The sequence below is a fragment of the Herpailurus yagouaroundi genome, unplaced genomic scaffold (genome assembly GCF_014898765.1).
Source record: "Herpailurus yagouaroundi ecotype Mexico unplaced genomic scaffold, PumYag 213, whole genome shotgun sequence".
Taxonomy (NCBI): Eukaryota; Metazoa; Chordata; class Mammalia; order Carnivora; family Felidae; genus Herpailurus; species Herpailurus yagouaroundi.
Window position 1 is genome coordinate 13,316,355 of NW_024412444.1, and position 18,226 is coordinate 13,334,580.

The 18,226-nt window shown below is 41.9% G+C and overlaps 1 protein-coding gene across 1 annotated transcript in view; it reads right to left on the reverse strand.

The window, feature by feature from the left end:
• Positions 1-11,374: 11,374 nt before the first annotated feature.
• CACNA2D3 (calcium voltage-gated channel auxiliary subunit alpha2delta 3) overlaps positions 11,375-18,226 on the reverse strand; it is an 864,056-nt gene continuing 857,204 nt past the window's right edge. The window contains exons 37-39 of the mRNA XM_040454466.1: positions 14,328-14,440; positions 14,026-14,108; positions 11,375-11,788 (exon numbers count right to left, since the gene is read on the reverse strand). Coding sequence (XP_040310400.1) covers positions 11,696-11,788; positions 14,026-14,108; positions 14,328-14,440 — 289 coding nt within the window. The 3' untranslated portion in view covers positions 11,375-11,695. The remainder of the gene's footprint in view (positions 11,789-14,025; positions 14,109-14,327; positions 14,441-18,226) is intronic.

Here is an 18,226-nt window from a genome sequence, read left to right on the forward strand (position 1 = left end):
TGATCTATGCCATCCGTTTTGAATAACGGATGATTGTAGTGAGTGCTTCCTGTATGCCAGGCCCCATCTTTACACCTGACCACCTTACTCACTATCATTGTCCTGTGAGGAGGCCTTTTATTATCCCTGTTCACAGGTGAGGAGAATGCATCTCAGGTTAAGAAATTGACCCGCAAAGCCAGGATTCAAATTCTTATACTAGCAACTTCAACAATTTATACATCCTTCCTGCTCCAGAGGATGGTGCTGAGGCAGCAGGGCCAGGAGGCTGTCCTCACGTAATAAAGGCTTGAAGCAGACGGAGGTAGGGCAGATGGTAAGGGAGATGCCAGGTGTGGGAGACAGGGCAGGAAAGGGATGAATGGGGCTAGGTGACTGACTGATGGGACCTTGGGATCTTTCTCTTTGTTTCAGCTACTGTGTGAGCAACAGGAATGCAGAACCAAGATTCTCCCCTCTCCTCAAGCAACTTCCTCTCTAGTCCTGGGATGGGATCCACACCATCAGACAAAATCAGGGCTGGGTTCACTGGATGGTAAACCTGCCACATACATGACTGGCAGAGATGGTAAAGCTGGAAGGGTGGGTCAGAGTTCCACCTGTGAAGTTGGTATAGGATGTGGGTAAGATTGCTCTTGCACTCTTGCAGATAGAAGGTCTTAGGGACTGAATATGTGTGCCCTCCCAGAATTCATATGTTGAAGCCTTACCCTCCTCCATACCATTGCACTGGAGACAGGGCCTTTAAGGAGAGGATTGTTAAATTAGACCATATGGTGGGCTCTCATCTGATAGGTCTGGGGTCCTTATAAAGAGGAAGAGACACCAGAGATTGCTTTTTCTCCACCATGTGAGGACAAAGTGGGAAGGTGGCCATCTGTAAGCCAGGAAGAGAGCTCTCACCAGAAAATGGGTCTTGATCTGGGATTTCCAGCCTCCAGAACCCTGAGAATATGAGTTTCTGTGGCATAGAATATGAGTTTTTGTGGCAGCCCCTTAATCTATGGTATTTTGTTATCACAGCTCAAGCAGACCAGCCCAGAGGATTCCTTCAGTGCCTGTCCCAGGAATGCCCTACCTTCATGGGATGGGCAACCAAATGAGGGAACTGAGGCATGTGGCTATGCTGTGTACCTGATGCTCTGGCACTGAATGAAAATATTTTAAGAGTATAATCTTTAATATATGTTAACTAGATTTGTGTTACTGGGTTAATCAGAACCTGTCTACTCTTACTTTTTGTCCACTTAACTGTCATATTCTCAGAGAGGTCAATTCAAGTCCCTCTGCCATAATCTTTATTACCAATCATACTCCCTATAGTTCTGATTTTTTTAAGTTTATTTATTTATTTTGAGAGAGTGAGTGGGGGATGGGCAGAGAGAGAGAGAGAGAGAGGGAGGGAGAGAATCCCAAACAGGCTCTGTCAGATAAGGGGCTCAATCCCATGAACTGTGAGATCATGACCCGAGCTGAAATCAAGAGTCAGATGCTTAACCAACGGAGCCATCCAGGAGCTTCCACAAGTGACACTTCTCAATGTCCCCTTCCTTTTCGAAGCATACACATCTCATGGCTTCTGTAACAGGGCCCTCTCTTATTTTTTCCAATTGTTCTGGTCACTACTTCCCATCCCCTTTGCCCATCCTTCCTTAGCTCTTCAATGCTGGAGTGCCTCATGGTCCTAGACCCTCCTTTTCTCATGCCATAGGTCTCCCCAGACTCACGCTGCTCCCACTATAAAAGGATGCCTTCGAAATCTGATCTTCAGGTACAACTCCTTAACTTGTGGACTCATTTTTCTATTTACTGGTTGTACATCTTTATTTGAGTACTTGGCAGTGATCTTAAGCCAGGTAAACCCTTTATGGAACTCATCCCTTTCCACCCACTTCATCCTTTACTTCCCAAATTTGCCCTTTCTTCCATATTCCTTATTTCAGTGAATGGCACCGCCATGAACCTGTCTGCCAATCCAACAACTCAGATGTCATTCTTGACTCTGTTTTTTCCCTCACCCCCACAATTGGACCATAACTACATTATAAATGTGTCCGCTTCTGTCAGTGCCCACTGCTAGGTTACTGCAATACCTAATAACTACTTATTTTCCTTTCATTCTTGGCCCCCTCTGAACCCTTCTCTTCTCTGTGTCCAGAATGAACTTCCATAAACTTCATATCTAATAAAGTCACATCCAGAACTGTCCTAAAATATTGACCATTGATCTATTTGGTCAAAACCTGAGCTTTATTTGTTTTCCACACTCATATACCGCCTCCAGGCTCTGGCAAATTCTGTTTCCCTTCATAAAACTAAAGTCAGATCTGTACACAGGCTTTGGCGATATGAATGTGGTATCAGAACTGAGATATATTCCGAGTGTACAATTCCCAAGAGGTCAGTTTGGTAAAGACTGGTATCACGTTAACACGATCCTGCTCCGAGTACGCAACTAAACTTCAATATCTTAACCTGGGGGACTGTATGGGGAATTTTGGAGATTCATCAGGGTTATCAGATGTTTCAATGTTTACAACCATGAAATGTCTACGACTGCTGTTTGACATAACTGAATTATATTGGGACTTGATAGAACTAAAATATTTTAAGATATATTAAGGCCATCTCATCATTAAGTGGCATAGTTAAGCACAGAACTGTTCTGTTACAAAATTAGCAATACAAAGAAATACTGTTACTAAATTATATGAAGAACAACAACTATCCCCAATCAGTATAATTGTTAACAGCATGCTAGCACAACAATGGTGCTGTTACTCAATATTGGCTGGCAACGACTTTCTACTTCTAAGCTACTTAAGCTATAGGCAGAAGGCTGTAGAATGTCATGGCATTATTGTTAGCAGTACTGGAGATTATGTCACCAACTGGGCAATATAGTAGCTCACAGGACAGCCACTTTATTATTATCACAGCTAAGATCAGGGCAGTCAGCTATGGTGATATTGTGCTATCATTGCTATCGTAATTACAGGTAGAAGAGCAAGGAACAATTATTGTCACTGACGTGTAATCCATCGAATAGAGGAGAGCACAGTGTGGTGTGGTTATGATTAAAAGTATACATTGTATGACACTGACTAATGACATTGAGACTAGTATGACCAGTAGTAGGAGATAGAATTATCGTACCTATTCTGTTAAAAGTGATGAATGTTATAGCCTACCAATGTGCACAATGGAAGATTGTTATTTCTGTCACCATGCTCCTATGGGACACAGTGTAGGTTAGTATAGAATATGGCACAGTAGAGCCATATCAGTGTTACTGTTCAGAACTAAATTTTAAAATTAAAATAGGACAATCTGTAGGTTATGCTGTATATTTTTTTTTTCTTTTTGCCAGCTTAACAGTCAACGTAAAGTAACCAAATCCCAGACAGCCCAGGATAAGCAGTAACTGCCACCAACAGAGGCATGGTGTAATTTAGGATGGAATAGTTTGAAGTGGTGGGCAAACGAGTTAAAAGTAGCATTAAGAGCATTAAACAGAAGAAAGTAGATAAGGTCAATGCAGCATAGGATGATATGCAGATTTGCTTTAACAAAACTGGTGCAAGTAATTGATAGCATATTAGGTAGTAGTATTATCTCGAAGTACCCTAGCAGTATGATAATTGCCAGAATGAGTATAAGGTATTAATAGTAAAGATAATTAACACAGTATCAGCTTGTAACTATCGAAATCACCACATCCTATGCAATCAGAAGGATTCCTCCTTTAGATGGATGGTCTCATTGGAAGCACAGAAGAACACTGTGACATAGGTCCTGACATTAGCTCCCCCCACACAGATGAGAAAACAGGGCTAAAGCTATCAGGTTCCTTGAGCAAAATCACATGAGAAGTAAGGAGTGAAGCTGTCACTCGAGCCTAAGTCTGACTGTGTCTGACTTCACAGACCTTGTGTTCTATACTATTCATGATATTCCCTTTGGTAATGTCAGAGTAGTATGTAAAATATGGTATACTGTAGGGATAGCAACACTGACACTATAATACTAATAAAAACTGAAGCAGTTCTGAATTATGGGAGGTTGGTACTTGGTTGTTACAAGTTAAGAAACGGTGCGTGTTATATTTTAGTACATGTTGTCTAGTAACAAACTGATGCTAAGCAATTGTGACATAGCCCCATCGAATAGATGTGTTGCTGTCCATTTTGAAGGTAGCGATATATTATGGTACCAGTGTTGTTTCTGGATTTACAGAAATGAAAGGAAACGTGTGGATTACCATGTGCCCTGACAGTAGAAGACGTACATGATAGTAGAACACCATGACATCCCTGATTAATAATGTAAAAGTGTAGGTGTCATCACGGCGCACTATTCGTGTATTATTGCACTGTGCGTATATGCACTATATCTTCTTGCACTGTGTCTACTACATGCACTATATCTATTAAAGAACAATAACATGGCTGATTGTAAATACAGGCAGCACAGCATATCTACTTGTATAAAACCATACATTACAATTATTGAGACACTCACACTTCACTCAAAATCCTGTTTTATCACTGTACTAAACCAAAATGCATTCTGGCGTATCAATTTTGTAAATATTTGAACACTGTATCTTGTCAGTGAATACTTGCTATTTGAATGTTAGAAAAGTTGGGTTAGTATCTTTTGCTAAAATTACGGCCATCAGGGGCGCCTGGGTGGCGCAGTTGGTTAAGCGTCCGACTTCAGCCAGGTCACGATCTCGCGGTCCGTGAGTTCGAGCCCCGCGTCGGGCTCTGGGCTGATGGCTCAGAGCCTGGAGCCTGTTTCCGATTCTGTGTCTCCCTCTCTCTCTGCCCCTTCCCCGTTCATGCTCTGTCTCTCTCTGTCCCAAAAATAAATAAACGTTGAAAAAAAAATTTTTTTTAAATAAAATTACGGCCATCACACACTAGTTACTGTAGTGACAAAATCGCTCCCAGCTCGTAAGCAAGTAGGACATGGTTGAGCAGTATCATCACAGATGCTGAAATTATAGGACCATTGGATACAACGGTCCAGCAAAGGTATTGCTTTCAATATCAGAGATGGCAGAGAGCCTAAGTGACTGCTCACAGTGTCAGGCACTTTGCAAGGCAGTAGCGATAGAAAAATCAGGACGTCACAATCCACTGTCCTGCTTTGAGGCACAGGGATGTCTGGTTAATGATTTCACTGTAAACACAAAGCGGCAATGGTTGATTTCCAGACACAGGATATATGATAGTGTCGACCAGTGGGCTCCAAAGGGCACTTTTGTTGTTGCTACTAAAACTATTGGCCGCATTAGCATAGTAGCTATGTTGTTTTCATACCTAGAAATGAGGAAGGATTCTGTACAAGGGAGGCGAGTGTTACTGTTATAGAAAGTAGAAAGAGTGTAATTGTGCTGTCGCTACAGACACTGATGAAAGTACTGTAGAATCGTGATGTGTCAATCTTTCTGTTAAGAGAGTATAACAAAACGACACAGGCGTAAAGCTGTGCCAGCATTACAGACAACATAACGCAAGGTGGCTCTGGAACTGCTCTGTACCGAGTCTCGATGATGGCACGTGGTGTGAAAAAAGCCACGTGGTGAAAGTTGACTTGGTGCCAGAATGAACGGAACACAGGCTCTAGGGTCCATTGAGCTGCCTTCAAATTCTGGCTTTGTCCATTAGAACCTGTGTGACGTGGCCCAGTAGTATAATTCCCAAACTTCACACCTTTCGTCTTCAGGGTGCATCTCTCCACAGCTCGCACCTGCTCTCTCATCGTGTAAGGGACAGCGTGGGCCGTGGTCACCAGGCAGCGCCGTCCATGGCCAGCATGCTGAAACTGCCCCATCCCTACCCTGAGCCTATCGCGAGAGCTTGCAGGTTGTGTGGCAGCATAACTGAATGGCACAATCAAGGACAATGTACAATCATTCATAAATAAAAGGGCAGTGTGACCGTAACTTAGTACTCGTCTTGATGCTAAGGTCACTAGCGACATATCATGCCACGGTGACAGTATCTTACTAAAAAAGATACCACTCAATATTTCTGTCTCATAACTCACTTATCGTTAACTATTTGGAGCTAGGGTAATTACAACGGGGTTGTTGGGAGTGGGATTTTGTGGTAGGTTTTTTGTCAACAGGATTCTTGGCAGCCTACCGCATGGGATGCGGCAGTCAGATCATGCACGATGTAAGAGTTTAGGGCTGCACAACGCATCCTAGGCTGAGAGGAGGGCCTGTCCTGCGGACGGCACCTGCCGGCACAGCTACGTGATTCTATGCTTCACTTTATTGCATATAATTGTGGGAATAGAAATGACAGTACACCGTGCTGACCTGCATCATGCCAGCCTATACCCTTCACCTTACACTCAAGTAGCAGGATCGCCAGCACACTGCAGTGAGCTGCGCTCTTTGTATTCACAGTTACGTGAATATAAAGACATCAAATTATACTAAGCTACTCACAGGGCTTGAAATAGTGCCAGCCTGCATGACGTTAAAGTAAACATCATGCAGTCACATGTGCCCCACAGTAGCTCCGATGGAGCTACATGGATAGCCCTGACGCTTCTCCACACACATGCCTGCAGGCCGCAGGTGTATTTCAAACTCGCCGCATTGCGATAGCTTCAGAAACTGTCAGCGGCGATACCGCAAGTCAGGGGGCTGACAAACCATGGCCCACATGTCAGATCCAGCCTTCCACCTGTCTTGCACAGTTTTCAGGCTAACAGCGGCGTTTACGTTTCCCAAATGTTTGGGAAAAACTCAAAAGAAGAAGTATATTTTGTGGCATGTGGAAATAGAGGAAATTCAAATTTCAGTGTCCTTAAAGAAAGTTCTGTTGAAACACGGGCTCTGAGGTGCTACAGTGGCAGAGTTGAAGAGTTGCCACAGGGACGATATGGCCCGCAAAGCCTGAGGTATTTACTCTGGCCCTCTGCAGGGAAAGCTTGCTGACCCATGGTTAAGCCATTCTGCATTACTCGAATGTGTACGTGAGTACAGACTACTGTGTTTTGAATGCAGAAAAAAAAGGCAGCCGTGGTGTCTTGTTACCATATGCTCTTTGTAATCATAGTTAACAAAAATTTTGCTCCACCGGTGCAAATTGCCTTTATGTGTCCAAATGCTGCTAAATTATAATCTCCCAAAGTAGAAAGCATTGCCATCTTGACCTATCTGAGGGGGCTGGGGTCTGCCGCTGTGGAGACCTATGGTACACAGGATTGGTACCTATGTATATGGTGCGTGGTATGGCCATGGTTAAGGGCAAAGGGCATGGAGTAAGGCTCTGCCTCGTACTGGCTCTCGCACCTTTAAGTAACTTGCTTGTTGAGCCTCAGTTTCCTCATCAGGAAACGGGAACAACAGCAGGTGCACAAAATGATGATGACAAGCGCTCCACATAGTACCTTGTAAATAGGAGGCTTTGACAGATGTGAGTGGTTTATTTATGCACGGTGCAGCTACTTCCTGGGCGTCACTGAAGTTGAGGAGTAATTCCAAGCATCGGAAATACTGCCGTGGACAGGCCAGGCCTCCCTCACAGGGTGTGGGAGGGGAATCTGACAGTAAACAGGACCGTGTCAGCTCTCGTGAGTGTCAGGCCGTAAACGAAAGGTGAATGGAGGGTGAGTAGGTGTTGCCGGGTGTTCACTGGAAGACCGCTGGGGTCTGGATGGCAAGGAGGATCCTGCATCTGAGCTTTGTGAGAGGTGACATAGCAGGCTTGCTACTGAACTGAGTCTACAGTGCAGCATCTCACACTATGTAAGGGATTCCTGACATTGGTGGGGCCAACATCCACAATTCTGATGCCACACAGGGATCCAGAAGGAGTCTATTAATTTGTAAAGACAAAACCCCGTGACTGCTAAAAGATTAGAGCTAAAAGATCTCCGCTTGAGCCCTACTGAGATACCTGAGCAATTCTTCGTTGTGGAGGCTCTTTTGGTCTTTGCAGCACATTTAACGGCATCCTTGGCTCTACCCACTCGATGCCAGCAGCACCTTTCCTTGCCTTAAATTTTGACGAGCACACAACGTCTCCAGACATTGCCAAACATCTCCTGGGGACAAAGTTGTCCAGGGTTCGTAATCACTGGCTTAGGGGAAATGATGGCTGCGAAGCCCCCAGCAGGAATTACGGTTGCTGCAGCTGGACACACGTGACTGTCATTTACCGGAAACGTGCCCTTGTCTCTCCCCAGCACACGTGCACCAATTGGGAGCGTCTTCACAAAGCTCCCAGACTGCAAATGCTACAAACACCCCTCAAGTGTCTGTCAGATTATTCCAACCTCCAACATTGATAATCACTAAAATTGTGCTCTTCTGGGGCGCCTGGGTGGCTCCGTCGGTTGGGTGCCCGACTTCGGCTCAGGTCATGATCTCACAGCTCATGGGTTTGAGCCCCACGTCGGGCTCCCTGCTGACAGCTCACAGCCTGGAGCTTACTTTGGATTCTGTGTCTCCCTCTCTCTCTGCTCCTCCCCTGCTCACACTCTCTCTCCCTCTCTCAAAAATAAACATTAAACAATTTTTAAAAATTAAAAAAAAACTGCTCTTCTGTCTATAATTATAATATTTTACTACAGTCTCTTATAACATGACAAATGGTATTATCCTCTGTAGTGCAATACTGTTTATATTTTAAGTAAGAATGCTACATTATTACTTTAGAGTACTACGTTGTTCCTAAACCTGTGTTCTTGTCTGTGCTGTGTTTTACTGTTCTACCCTCAATGTATATTGTAAGCATTCTACTATATTTTTATATATTTTTATTAATTTTATATATTCTATAAATATATTTTGTATGTAATTATATATGTATATCCATGAATATACATATGAAAACTTTCTACCTTTTTATAAGAATATTGCTACCGTGTTACACTATAATGTGTAATAGGTGCCTTCTAAATCTGTTACCAATTACAGGAGACTCCTGAACAACATGGGTTTGAACTGTGCAGGCCTGCTTATATACTGATTTTTTAAAAATAAATACTGTACATAACTGTGAATGTATTTTCTCTTCCTTGTGATTTTCTTTTTTTTTTTTTTTTAAATTTTATTTTTCAACATTTATTTATTTTTGGGACAGAGAGAGACAGAGCATGAACGGGGGAGGGGCAGAGAGAGAGGGAGACACAGAATCGGAAACAGGCTCCAGGCTCTGAGCTGTCAGCCCAGAGCCCGACGTGGGGCTCGAACTCACGGACCGCGAGATCGCGACCTGGCTGAAGTCGGACGCTTAACCGACTGCGCCACCCAGGCGTCCCTTCCTTGTGATTTTCTAATAACATTTTTTCTTTTTTTTGTTTAAAAAAATTTTTTTAACATTTATTTGTTATTAACAGACAGAGAGACAGAGCATGAGTATGGAAGGGGCAGAGAGAGGAGGAGACACAGAATCTGAAGCAGGCTCCAGGCTCTGAGCTGTCCACACAGAGCCTGATGTGGGGCTTGAACTCACAAACCGCGAGATCATGACCTGAGCTGAAGTCAGATGCTTAACCGACTGAGCCACCCAGGTGCCCCAAAACATTTTTTCTTTAGCTTATTATAAGAATGCAGTTTATAATACATATAAGATACAAAATATGTGTCAATCAACTGTTTATGTTATCATTAAGGCTCCCAGTCAATAGTAGGCTATTAGTAGTTAAGGTTTGGGGGAGTTAAAAAGGGGTTGGTGCCCCTAACTCCCATGTTGTTCAAGGGTCAGCCATATACTGAATGTCACAGCCTATAATTTCAGTAACTAGTTGTAAGAAAGGAAGGCATGAGGAGGAAAGTCACTTTCCCAAGGTCATAATACTATATAACCCTATTGTTGTTGAGATGAGACTCTCTGAGTGATGGGCTGAGAAGGAACAAGCAGATAAGAGAGTCTCTAAGGAGTTTGGTTTGAGAAGCTGAGTCAGTCAGAAGGAAAGAGGTTGGTGGAGGAGGATTGAGATTTCTGCTCTGGACATGTTATGTTGGAGAAAACAGATATACAAATAGATAAATGGAGTGGCCAGTCGACTGGAGTCACTGAGGGAACTGAGAATCTGAGGCACAAGGTGGGTGGTTCATTCACATGAAGGTGATGCCTGATGATGCCATAAGCCAAGAGTGTGACCCAACTATGCCATCTTCATGTCACTAAAAATGATGCCACACCATTGCTGAGAACAAGGAGTGAATTTATAGATAGTGAATAGTGAATACACAGGGAGTGAAATTATAAATGTTTATTGGACACTAATTTGTATCATTAGTATTCAGCTACGGGCATTATTATATATTCGATCTACTGTTGCCAGTTCTTTAGAAATATAAAGGAGAATGGTGGGTCATGTCATGTTCTTGTTTATAAAAAATACACTATGGTTGTTTAGTGTACATATAATGCATTTTGATACTTGTGAGGGCAACCTATGAATTTATTCATATACTTAGTGCACAGAAGTGAATAATATCAATGACCACGGTGGTTGTAATACTAGATAGCCCCATAGTTGTTGACATTTTGACAGTCAACATGTTATAGTATTGTTACATTGTCAACAATATGAGAGGCATTAGAGTTTCAGGAAATAGAGCAACGTAGTATTATTTTTCCTATAAATACTGGCATCATTTCAGGAGAAGGCAGGATAATCACATCAGTTTTTCTACAATATCAACAGAATAATGTGGGCTTTTTTTTTTTTAAAGCTTCAGTGGCATTCTCCCCATGACTTTTAGATGTCTGTCTCATAAAATAAGGCATTCTCGATTCTAGTGAGGCATGGAAATTATTCCACTTTATTTGGTAACCACGATCCGGTGGAATCTGTTTTCTTTGGTTCAGGATCCAGTGTTTTAGGAATGCCTTACACGTCTGGGTAGTTTCACATCTTGTAATATTTGAGATCTAATTTCATCCCTTGTTTATGGGGAAAAAGCCAGAAGCCAAATGCTCAAGCAGAAGCTTGAGAGTCATTTGTAGTCCTTGTTCTCTTCCTCCATCAAATCTTTCAGAATGAATTCCTCGCATTTATGACTTTATTCCTCTTCCCACATAGTTCAACACTCGAGTATCTTGGGAGCTCGTGTTCCCATCCAAATTATGATTTCTACTGAAGTTTAGTTCAAAAAAAAAATTATTCAGGGCTCTTTGTAATAAACGCTTCCCATGAAGATGATAGTTTGGTTTATTTCTGTAAACATTTTTATAACTGCGAGTGAAGCACCTAAACAATTGTTAAATATTTGTCTAGAATCTGCTTCAGAGCAAAGTCTCTGCCAACAACCGCCCTTTCCCGGTATCTGGAATGGGTGACTTTTCCATGCGGTTCTGTCTATATTCTCAGCAAGAAAGCAAAACTCAGAAGATTATGATTTTAATATACTTTATTTAAAAAGTACACAGTTTTAAATTGGTTTCAATGGGTTTCAAGCAGAAGGGACACTGCCCACTTGCAGTCCCGTTTCTGATGAAGGGTGATTATCATGTAGCAAACTCACATTTGCATGACTGGCAAAGTAAAAAGATAACTTTTTTTTTTTGTCAACAGATCTTTAAGAGTTTATATCACGCACAGTTTAAAATCATGAGATGCTGATGGTTGGACTATATTTCATGTCTCCTATGTCGCACCATATTTTGGTTCACAGTTTATCCATAATTTAGCATGCCAAGAGAACATCTCAGTGTCACCTTGAAAAGAGCATCAAGAGCAGAGGGAAGACGACAAGGACCATCTTGGCCTGCAGGCTCGGTGCACCCCCACACTCCCTTGCATTCTCCTATAGGGAAAGGCAGGGTCAATTAGAGCGAGACGGATTCCAAGATGCCTTCAATTTTCTGAGCTACATCGAGTCCCCAGACCTCTTCCCGCACTCTCCAATGTAGGAATCAAGTCTTTTGGAAAGTAGATAACACAAAGAAATGGACTTGTCTAAATTTCATCAAGTTTGTGACAAGAATCTCTGATTTCAGTTGTCAGTGCCTAAATGTTCAAACTTACTCTGTGCGTATTATTACACAGAACATTCAAGAGGCAAAGGGCTGGTGGTGGAGCTGTCTGTTGTGATCGAATTAGAACAGCCGAATGTTGCCCTTCTAATGTCTTCCTGTCAGAATGTAAGGAAAGGTTGACATCCAAGAGGCCTGATCATTTCAGCACCAGCTGTAAGTGGTTTTGTGGGCCTTCTTTATTTATATGTGGGGAAAGGAGGGCTTCGTTTTATAAAAATGAAATCACATTACGTAATCCTTTCTGCAGCATGCTTTTTATCCACGGGTTGATGGCAACTCTTCTAACTCCATTTTTCTAGCTCTATTTTATTATCGATGGGCATTCATTATCTTCTCAGTTCTCTGTTGGTATGAACAGTGCTGAGTGCAGGTCACTACCAGTCCATGGTCCAGGCCTGGGCCCCTGCCTATGGTAAAGATGCCCAGGAGTGTGAGTGCAGGGCGAGGGGTATTCTTGCCTTTCATGGCTGTAGCCGGATATTTCATCACCACCTGTCCGTTCTGATCACCCAGTGACTTTTAGCTTTCATGTCCTTGGCTTCCTTTTATATGTACTTGTTTGACTTTTCAATTTTAAAAATTTCTTTAATGATTTGGCTTATAAATGATTTTCTTAGCTGTATAAATTGGCTATTAACTGTAAATTCTCTTTTTCCATAAAAAATTATAATTTTTATATAATTAGATACATTCTGTTTTTCTTTCACAGCTGTCTGGTCTTGGATAGGAAGATTTCTCCAATTCCTAACATTTCTTGTGAGACTATTATTTTACCATTTAAATCTAATGTGTATTTTCTGCTTTGAATTGAACCTTGGTTATATCTAAGAATTTGTATTCTGTCGTACTGACCTCATCTTATTAGGTTTAGAAACTTAGAGAAAAAAAATACTGATTTTTGAATACTTACATCTATTTACCGGAGAAAATTATCTCATTAACCCCAGAAGATTTCTACTTTAGTGATTTTGGTTGTCTACATAGACAGTCCTGGTTTTAACTGAAGTGACTTTAGTGTTTGGGGACTATTAGTTTTATTTGAATTTTATATAAAGATTTTTTTATTTGAATTTTATCACTGAGTTTTACCAAAGACCTTTCCAGCATATATCTGTATAATATGTTGCTAGTGAACTCTCCTTTGAACATAGAAGCAAACATTCTCAGTCAATTCCAAGTTCTTATTGGTCCTATATTGACGTTAACATCATTTGCTAGGACTTGGAGAGTTTAGGAAAGATGAAAATTATTTGCTATTTAAAGGTGGACTTAAAGCCAGTCCATTGGCTTTGGTGGCATTTTTAAAAATAGAGATTTTCCCAGTATCCCTATAATAATAATTGGTCTAGGCTAGCTTTCCATTTCTCAAAATGGGGTGGAGTTAATTTTTAAATTTCTATTATTTTTGCTAGACCAGAAAGGGGTTTTTTTTTTGCCTATGGCACTTTGGGGGGTATTCCTTTTTCAGGTTCACCTTTCTCGGTGCTAAGTTTGATTTTCTTGTGATCGTCACTTCTGGTGTCAATGGAGGGCCTTTGTAGTTGTGCCTCCGTGTGGTGGTTATCATCCCCCCGCAGAAACCGTGACTCTTAATCTGGTATCAGTATTGCCATTTCTGCTTTACATGAATTTCTCATCAATAAAAGGCTGTCTAAAAGTAAGTAGGGGAAAATAATCTGAACTGCAATTTGAAATAAGTAAACCAAGATGGTCAGAGCCACGTTGCGTGTAACAGCGTGACGAGAGAGAACTACGGTACGTTCGTAATAGGGAAGAGAATAAAGAGGCTTTGAAATATGTATACGGATACAATAAGACTCTTAAGCACAGACTAAATAAGAAGGCACTGAGGGGCTGAAAGTAAAGTACCCTTAGCCTTCCTTTGATTTGCCTGAAAGGATTGTTTCTTCACAAGTAAACTTCTTAACTAGAGTTCTTTGTCAATTGTGAGATTCTCATGGTGAACCTGGTAGAAAAAGAGAACAGGAAGGTCTCTCAGACTTACCTCAGGATGGAAGCCATGACAAGACTCGGGACGCCTTCTGATCTTCTGGGCCTTTAATCGTTCACACTTAAGGGATTCGTTATGTTGACTGAAGTTAAGGCATATTGCTAAGATGTCATCACTTTCCCTTACTCTGCATTTTGAAGGTCAAACCTTGGCACTGCACTCCCTTCATGACTCCTCTCTTTCCAACAGTGGAATGGCTGTCATTTCCCTCTAATATTTCTCCCCTAGGTTTCCTTCCCGTAGATCCCCCTCCCTGGCTTCAGCAGCAGTAGCTGGACCTACACACAAAAGGATATACCTGATTTCAATGGGGGCCATGGTGATGGGGGTCACGGACTCACACAGGCAGCTGCTGTCCACCACCACCATGAACAGATTGCTGCTTGGGATTTGCTGGATGACAAAGGACCTGTTGGAACATGAAGCACAGACAGTGGGTGGTCATTTACCGTCCATCAAATTAAGAATCCTGAGGAAAACTCCCCTGGGGAGCTAACTACTATAATATTTTAGAAAACAGTTTTCAGAGACTGCCTTACTACTAAAGTTGCCTCCTTCCACAAGGTTCTTCACGGTTAAATACCAAGCTTCATTAAGAAGACAACAGTGCAGGAAGTGTAAGAAGACAACCTATGGCTATGGTGACACAGAGGTCATAAAACTCACCCTGGGAAGACTGGAATGTTGTATGTGCACAACAGGAGAGTCAGAGTTGGCTAAATCATCTCAATTTCCAAGGCCTAAAGGCTTGGGCTTTTCCAAGCCTTGCTTCCTTCTCCCAGTTTGCACCTGAGGTTCCCAAAAGGATGAAGAGAATATCCTAGACCCTTCCTGTACTGCTTTGCACAATGTCTGCCCAAAATAGAGGTACGATACTGGCATGAGATGGATGCTGGTTGTTGGGGAGTTCCACGGTTCTGGCGCCACGTGTGCCAGTGCTCAGGCTGTGGAGCAGCTTTAACATTGGGTCCATCAGTACAGCTACTCCAATGGAAGTAAGCCCAATGGCACCTCCTCTCTCATCATCCAACACGTGAAATGACAAAGTAACGCCACCGTAAAAACACTCCTGGAACAACAAATGCTACTGGCTCTGTGGAGGAACAAATTAGCAAACAAAATCCCGTATTCTTCCAGAGCAAACAGAGTAGCTAAATATTTAGCTACAAGCCTAGAACTCCCATCGTATAATTTTTCATGACATTTCACTAAATTCAGTTCAGTCAGATGAAATAGACTGTAACATAACAACATAGTCAATTTCCCCATAATTTTTTACCTCCATTCATCTTTCTCTCCACAAATTTGTTCTATTCTCATCACAGTTTACTAAAATCATGCAATGAAAAAGAATCCTCTGTTTTGTGGGAAATTATAATGAGGCGAAAGGACTACCTTTTCATTTTATCCAATACCACTTCATATGTTGAGTTATCCAAGAATGCCTTGGAGATTATAACACAACCCGTTTCTTGTCTACAAATGCCTTCACCTGTTTATCTAATATCCTGAAATTATGGTTATTGTTTTTCTTTCTCCATAGGAAGGAACAAGACATGACTTTCCTCAAAGATGCTTCCTCAATGCCTACACCATACTCTGGAACATGAACTCTCTGCCCTCTCACACTCTCCACAACTCTGTCTGGCTTGAGAAAAAAGTTTGACTTTGCTGTCTCATTAAGGCTTTAAAATTGTTGGCTTTACCTTCCCCTTTTAGCACTGGGTACCTTCTCACCACTGCAATGACACTGCCCTAGCAGGTGGCCTCTTTATAATGGATTATGCCTATGAGAATAAATATAACCTACCTCAGATGGTGCTCATCAGAAAACCAAAGATTTCCATGTTGGGGGCAGGCTAATAGAGTCTAAATGACCAATGCAAAACCAAGATCATACAACTCTTTAAAGAACAAATGATTGACTAGAATACTAACCCAAATGAATCTACCAGATGGCAAATAAAGGAAAAAGAGATTTAAAAAAAGCTCCACAGGAAGAGAATATTTCCCCATTAAAGAAAAATTTGACTTTTCTTTTATTAAAAGGGGCCATTCAAGCATGAGTGAAACTTTAGATCATCAAAGATACAGACCAATCCTAAAAGCTTCTCTGGGAAGAAATTACTTAAAGAATGAGAATGACACCAACTTCTCAATGGGGGACTTTAGATGAACAAAACAGAGCAACATACTTAAAGTTTTGAGGGAATGGAAAAAAGAAAAATAAAAGGTATGTCAGAGTCCAGAGGAAAATAGATTCTAACTAACTTGAGATATGGGTAGAAAATTGTGTTTTAAAATTTAGGGATAATTAGGGGCACCTGGGTGGCTCAGTCAGTTAAGCGTCCGACTTTGGCTCAGTCATGACCTCATGGTCCATGAGTTCAAGCCCCGCGTCGGGCTCTGTGCTGACAGCTCAGAGCCTGGAGCCTGTTTCAGATTCTGTGTCTCCCTCTCTCTCTGCCCCTCCCCCATTCATGTTCTGTCTCTCTCTGTCTCAAAAATAAGTAAATGTTAAAAAAAATTTTTTTGAAAAAAAAAATTCAGGGATAATTACTGAAAAGAAACTAAAGAATGAAAATCTGATTAATCCAAGATAGCATGGTAAGTAACACACACACGTGCATACACACACACACACACCACCGCCAGTATAAGATTATTACCAATCACAATAAATGTCTGTCGGTTAGATTCACTTATCAAAAAAGCAGAGACTCAAAAACATTAATTTAAAAAAAAGTCAGGGACTCTTAAGCTGAGTTTGCCAGAACATCAGCATTATGCAGTCTATAGCAGATACTCCTGAAACAGAATGACACAGGAAGACATGAGGATACACCAGAAAAACACTAATGACAAAATAGAGGGACAGGTTTAGTAAGATTCTCCTACAAATATTCAGAGGGAAAAATCTTTAAGATGTAATAAAGAAATAGTTCATATTGAAAAACAGTGTAACAGTATAACAAGATAGGACATGAACGTTTACGATCAGAGTGTACAGATTCATAGAAAGGCCGCAAGTGATTGATGAATATATGATCTATTAAAAAATGGAGTGAAGACTCTTCAGATCTAAGCAACAGAGCATATAAGCTAATTTCAAATACAGGGAACTACAACACAGTCCAAAGAGCTGAAAGCACCAATTACATGTTCTTCTCTCTTTTTAAAAATTTTTTTTCTAATGTTTACTTATTTTTAAGAGAGAGTGCACGCAAGTGGGGGAGGGGCAGAGGGAGACACAGAACCTGAAGAGGCTCCAGGCTCTGAGCTGTCAGCACAGAGTCCGACGTGGGGCTCGAACTCACAAGCCGTGAGATCATGACCTGAACTGAAGTTGGATGCTTAACCGACTGAGCCACCCAGGAGCCCCCATATTCTTCTCTTAGGGTAAAAATACAATCAGAAATTAATAGCAAAAAATGTATAAACAGTGTAAATTAAAAATAAAATTAAAAACAACATTCCATTAATCTTTGAGAATTTAAGAACAGCCCAGACTCAAATCTGTGCAGTATGACCTTAGATATTTTGTTTATTGGGAGGGGGGAGGAAGTTTGCCAACAAATGAACTAAGGTTTTGGATGGAGAAGCTGGAAAAAATACGAACACAAGCCTGCACCTGCGCCCCTATACTTGGTCTTCCCTCTGGTACCCTGGGTTGAATACTGATGCCTCTCTCCTAAGCCAGCTCTCAGGCTTCTCCAAGGATGGGGCTGATGGAAGGGAAGAGAGGTGATCATTGCATAGTTACCTTTGACTACCTGCCATTCCCTTCAGTTCACAAACATGCTGTCACATCTCTCACCTCAGGAAAAACAAAACTCTCCCTTGACCTCACCAGTGCCCTATTTCTCCCTCCCCTTTTATAGCACAGTCCTGAAAAGAATTCTCCAGAATCTGGCCACTCCCCTGAATTCCTCCATTCACTGCAATTCTTCTGTAGTCCTTACCATTCGACTGAATGGGTCTTGTGAAGGACCCATGACCTCACCACCTTTCTTTTCCCGCTCCAGTGCCTCTGCTTCCTCCTTCCTTGCTTACTGTCCGCCCCTCACCACGGACTGCAGTTTCCTTGGCAGGGAGGCTGCATCTGCCCATCCCCCACCCCTAGAGACTTCCCCCAGTGCCCAGCACTGGGACTGAGCAGATTCTCAGCAAAGGTTTGTTGACTCAGTGACAAAAG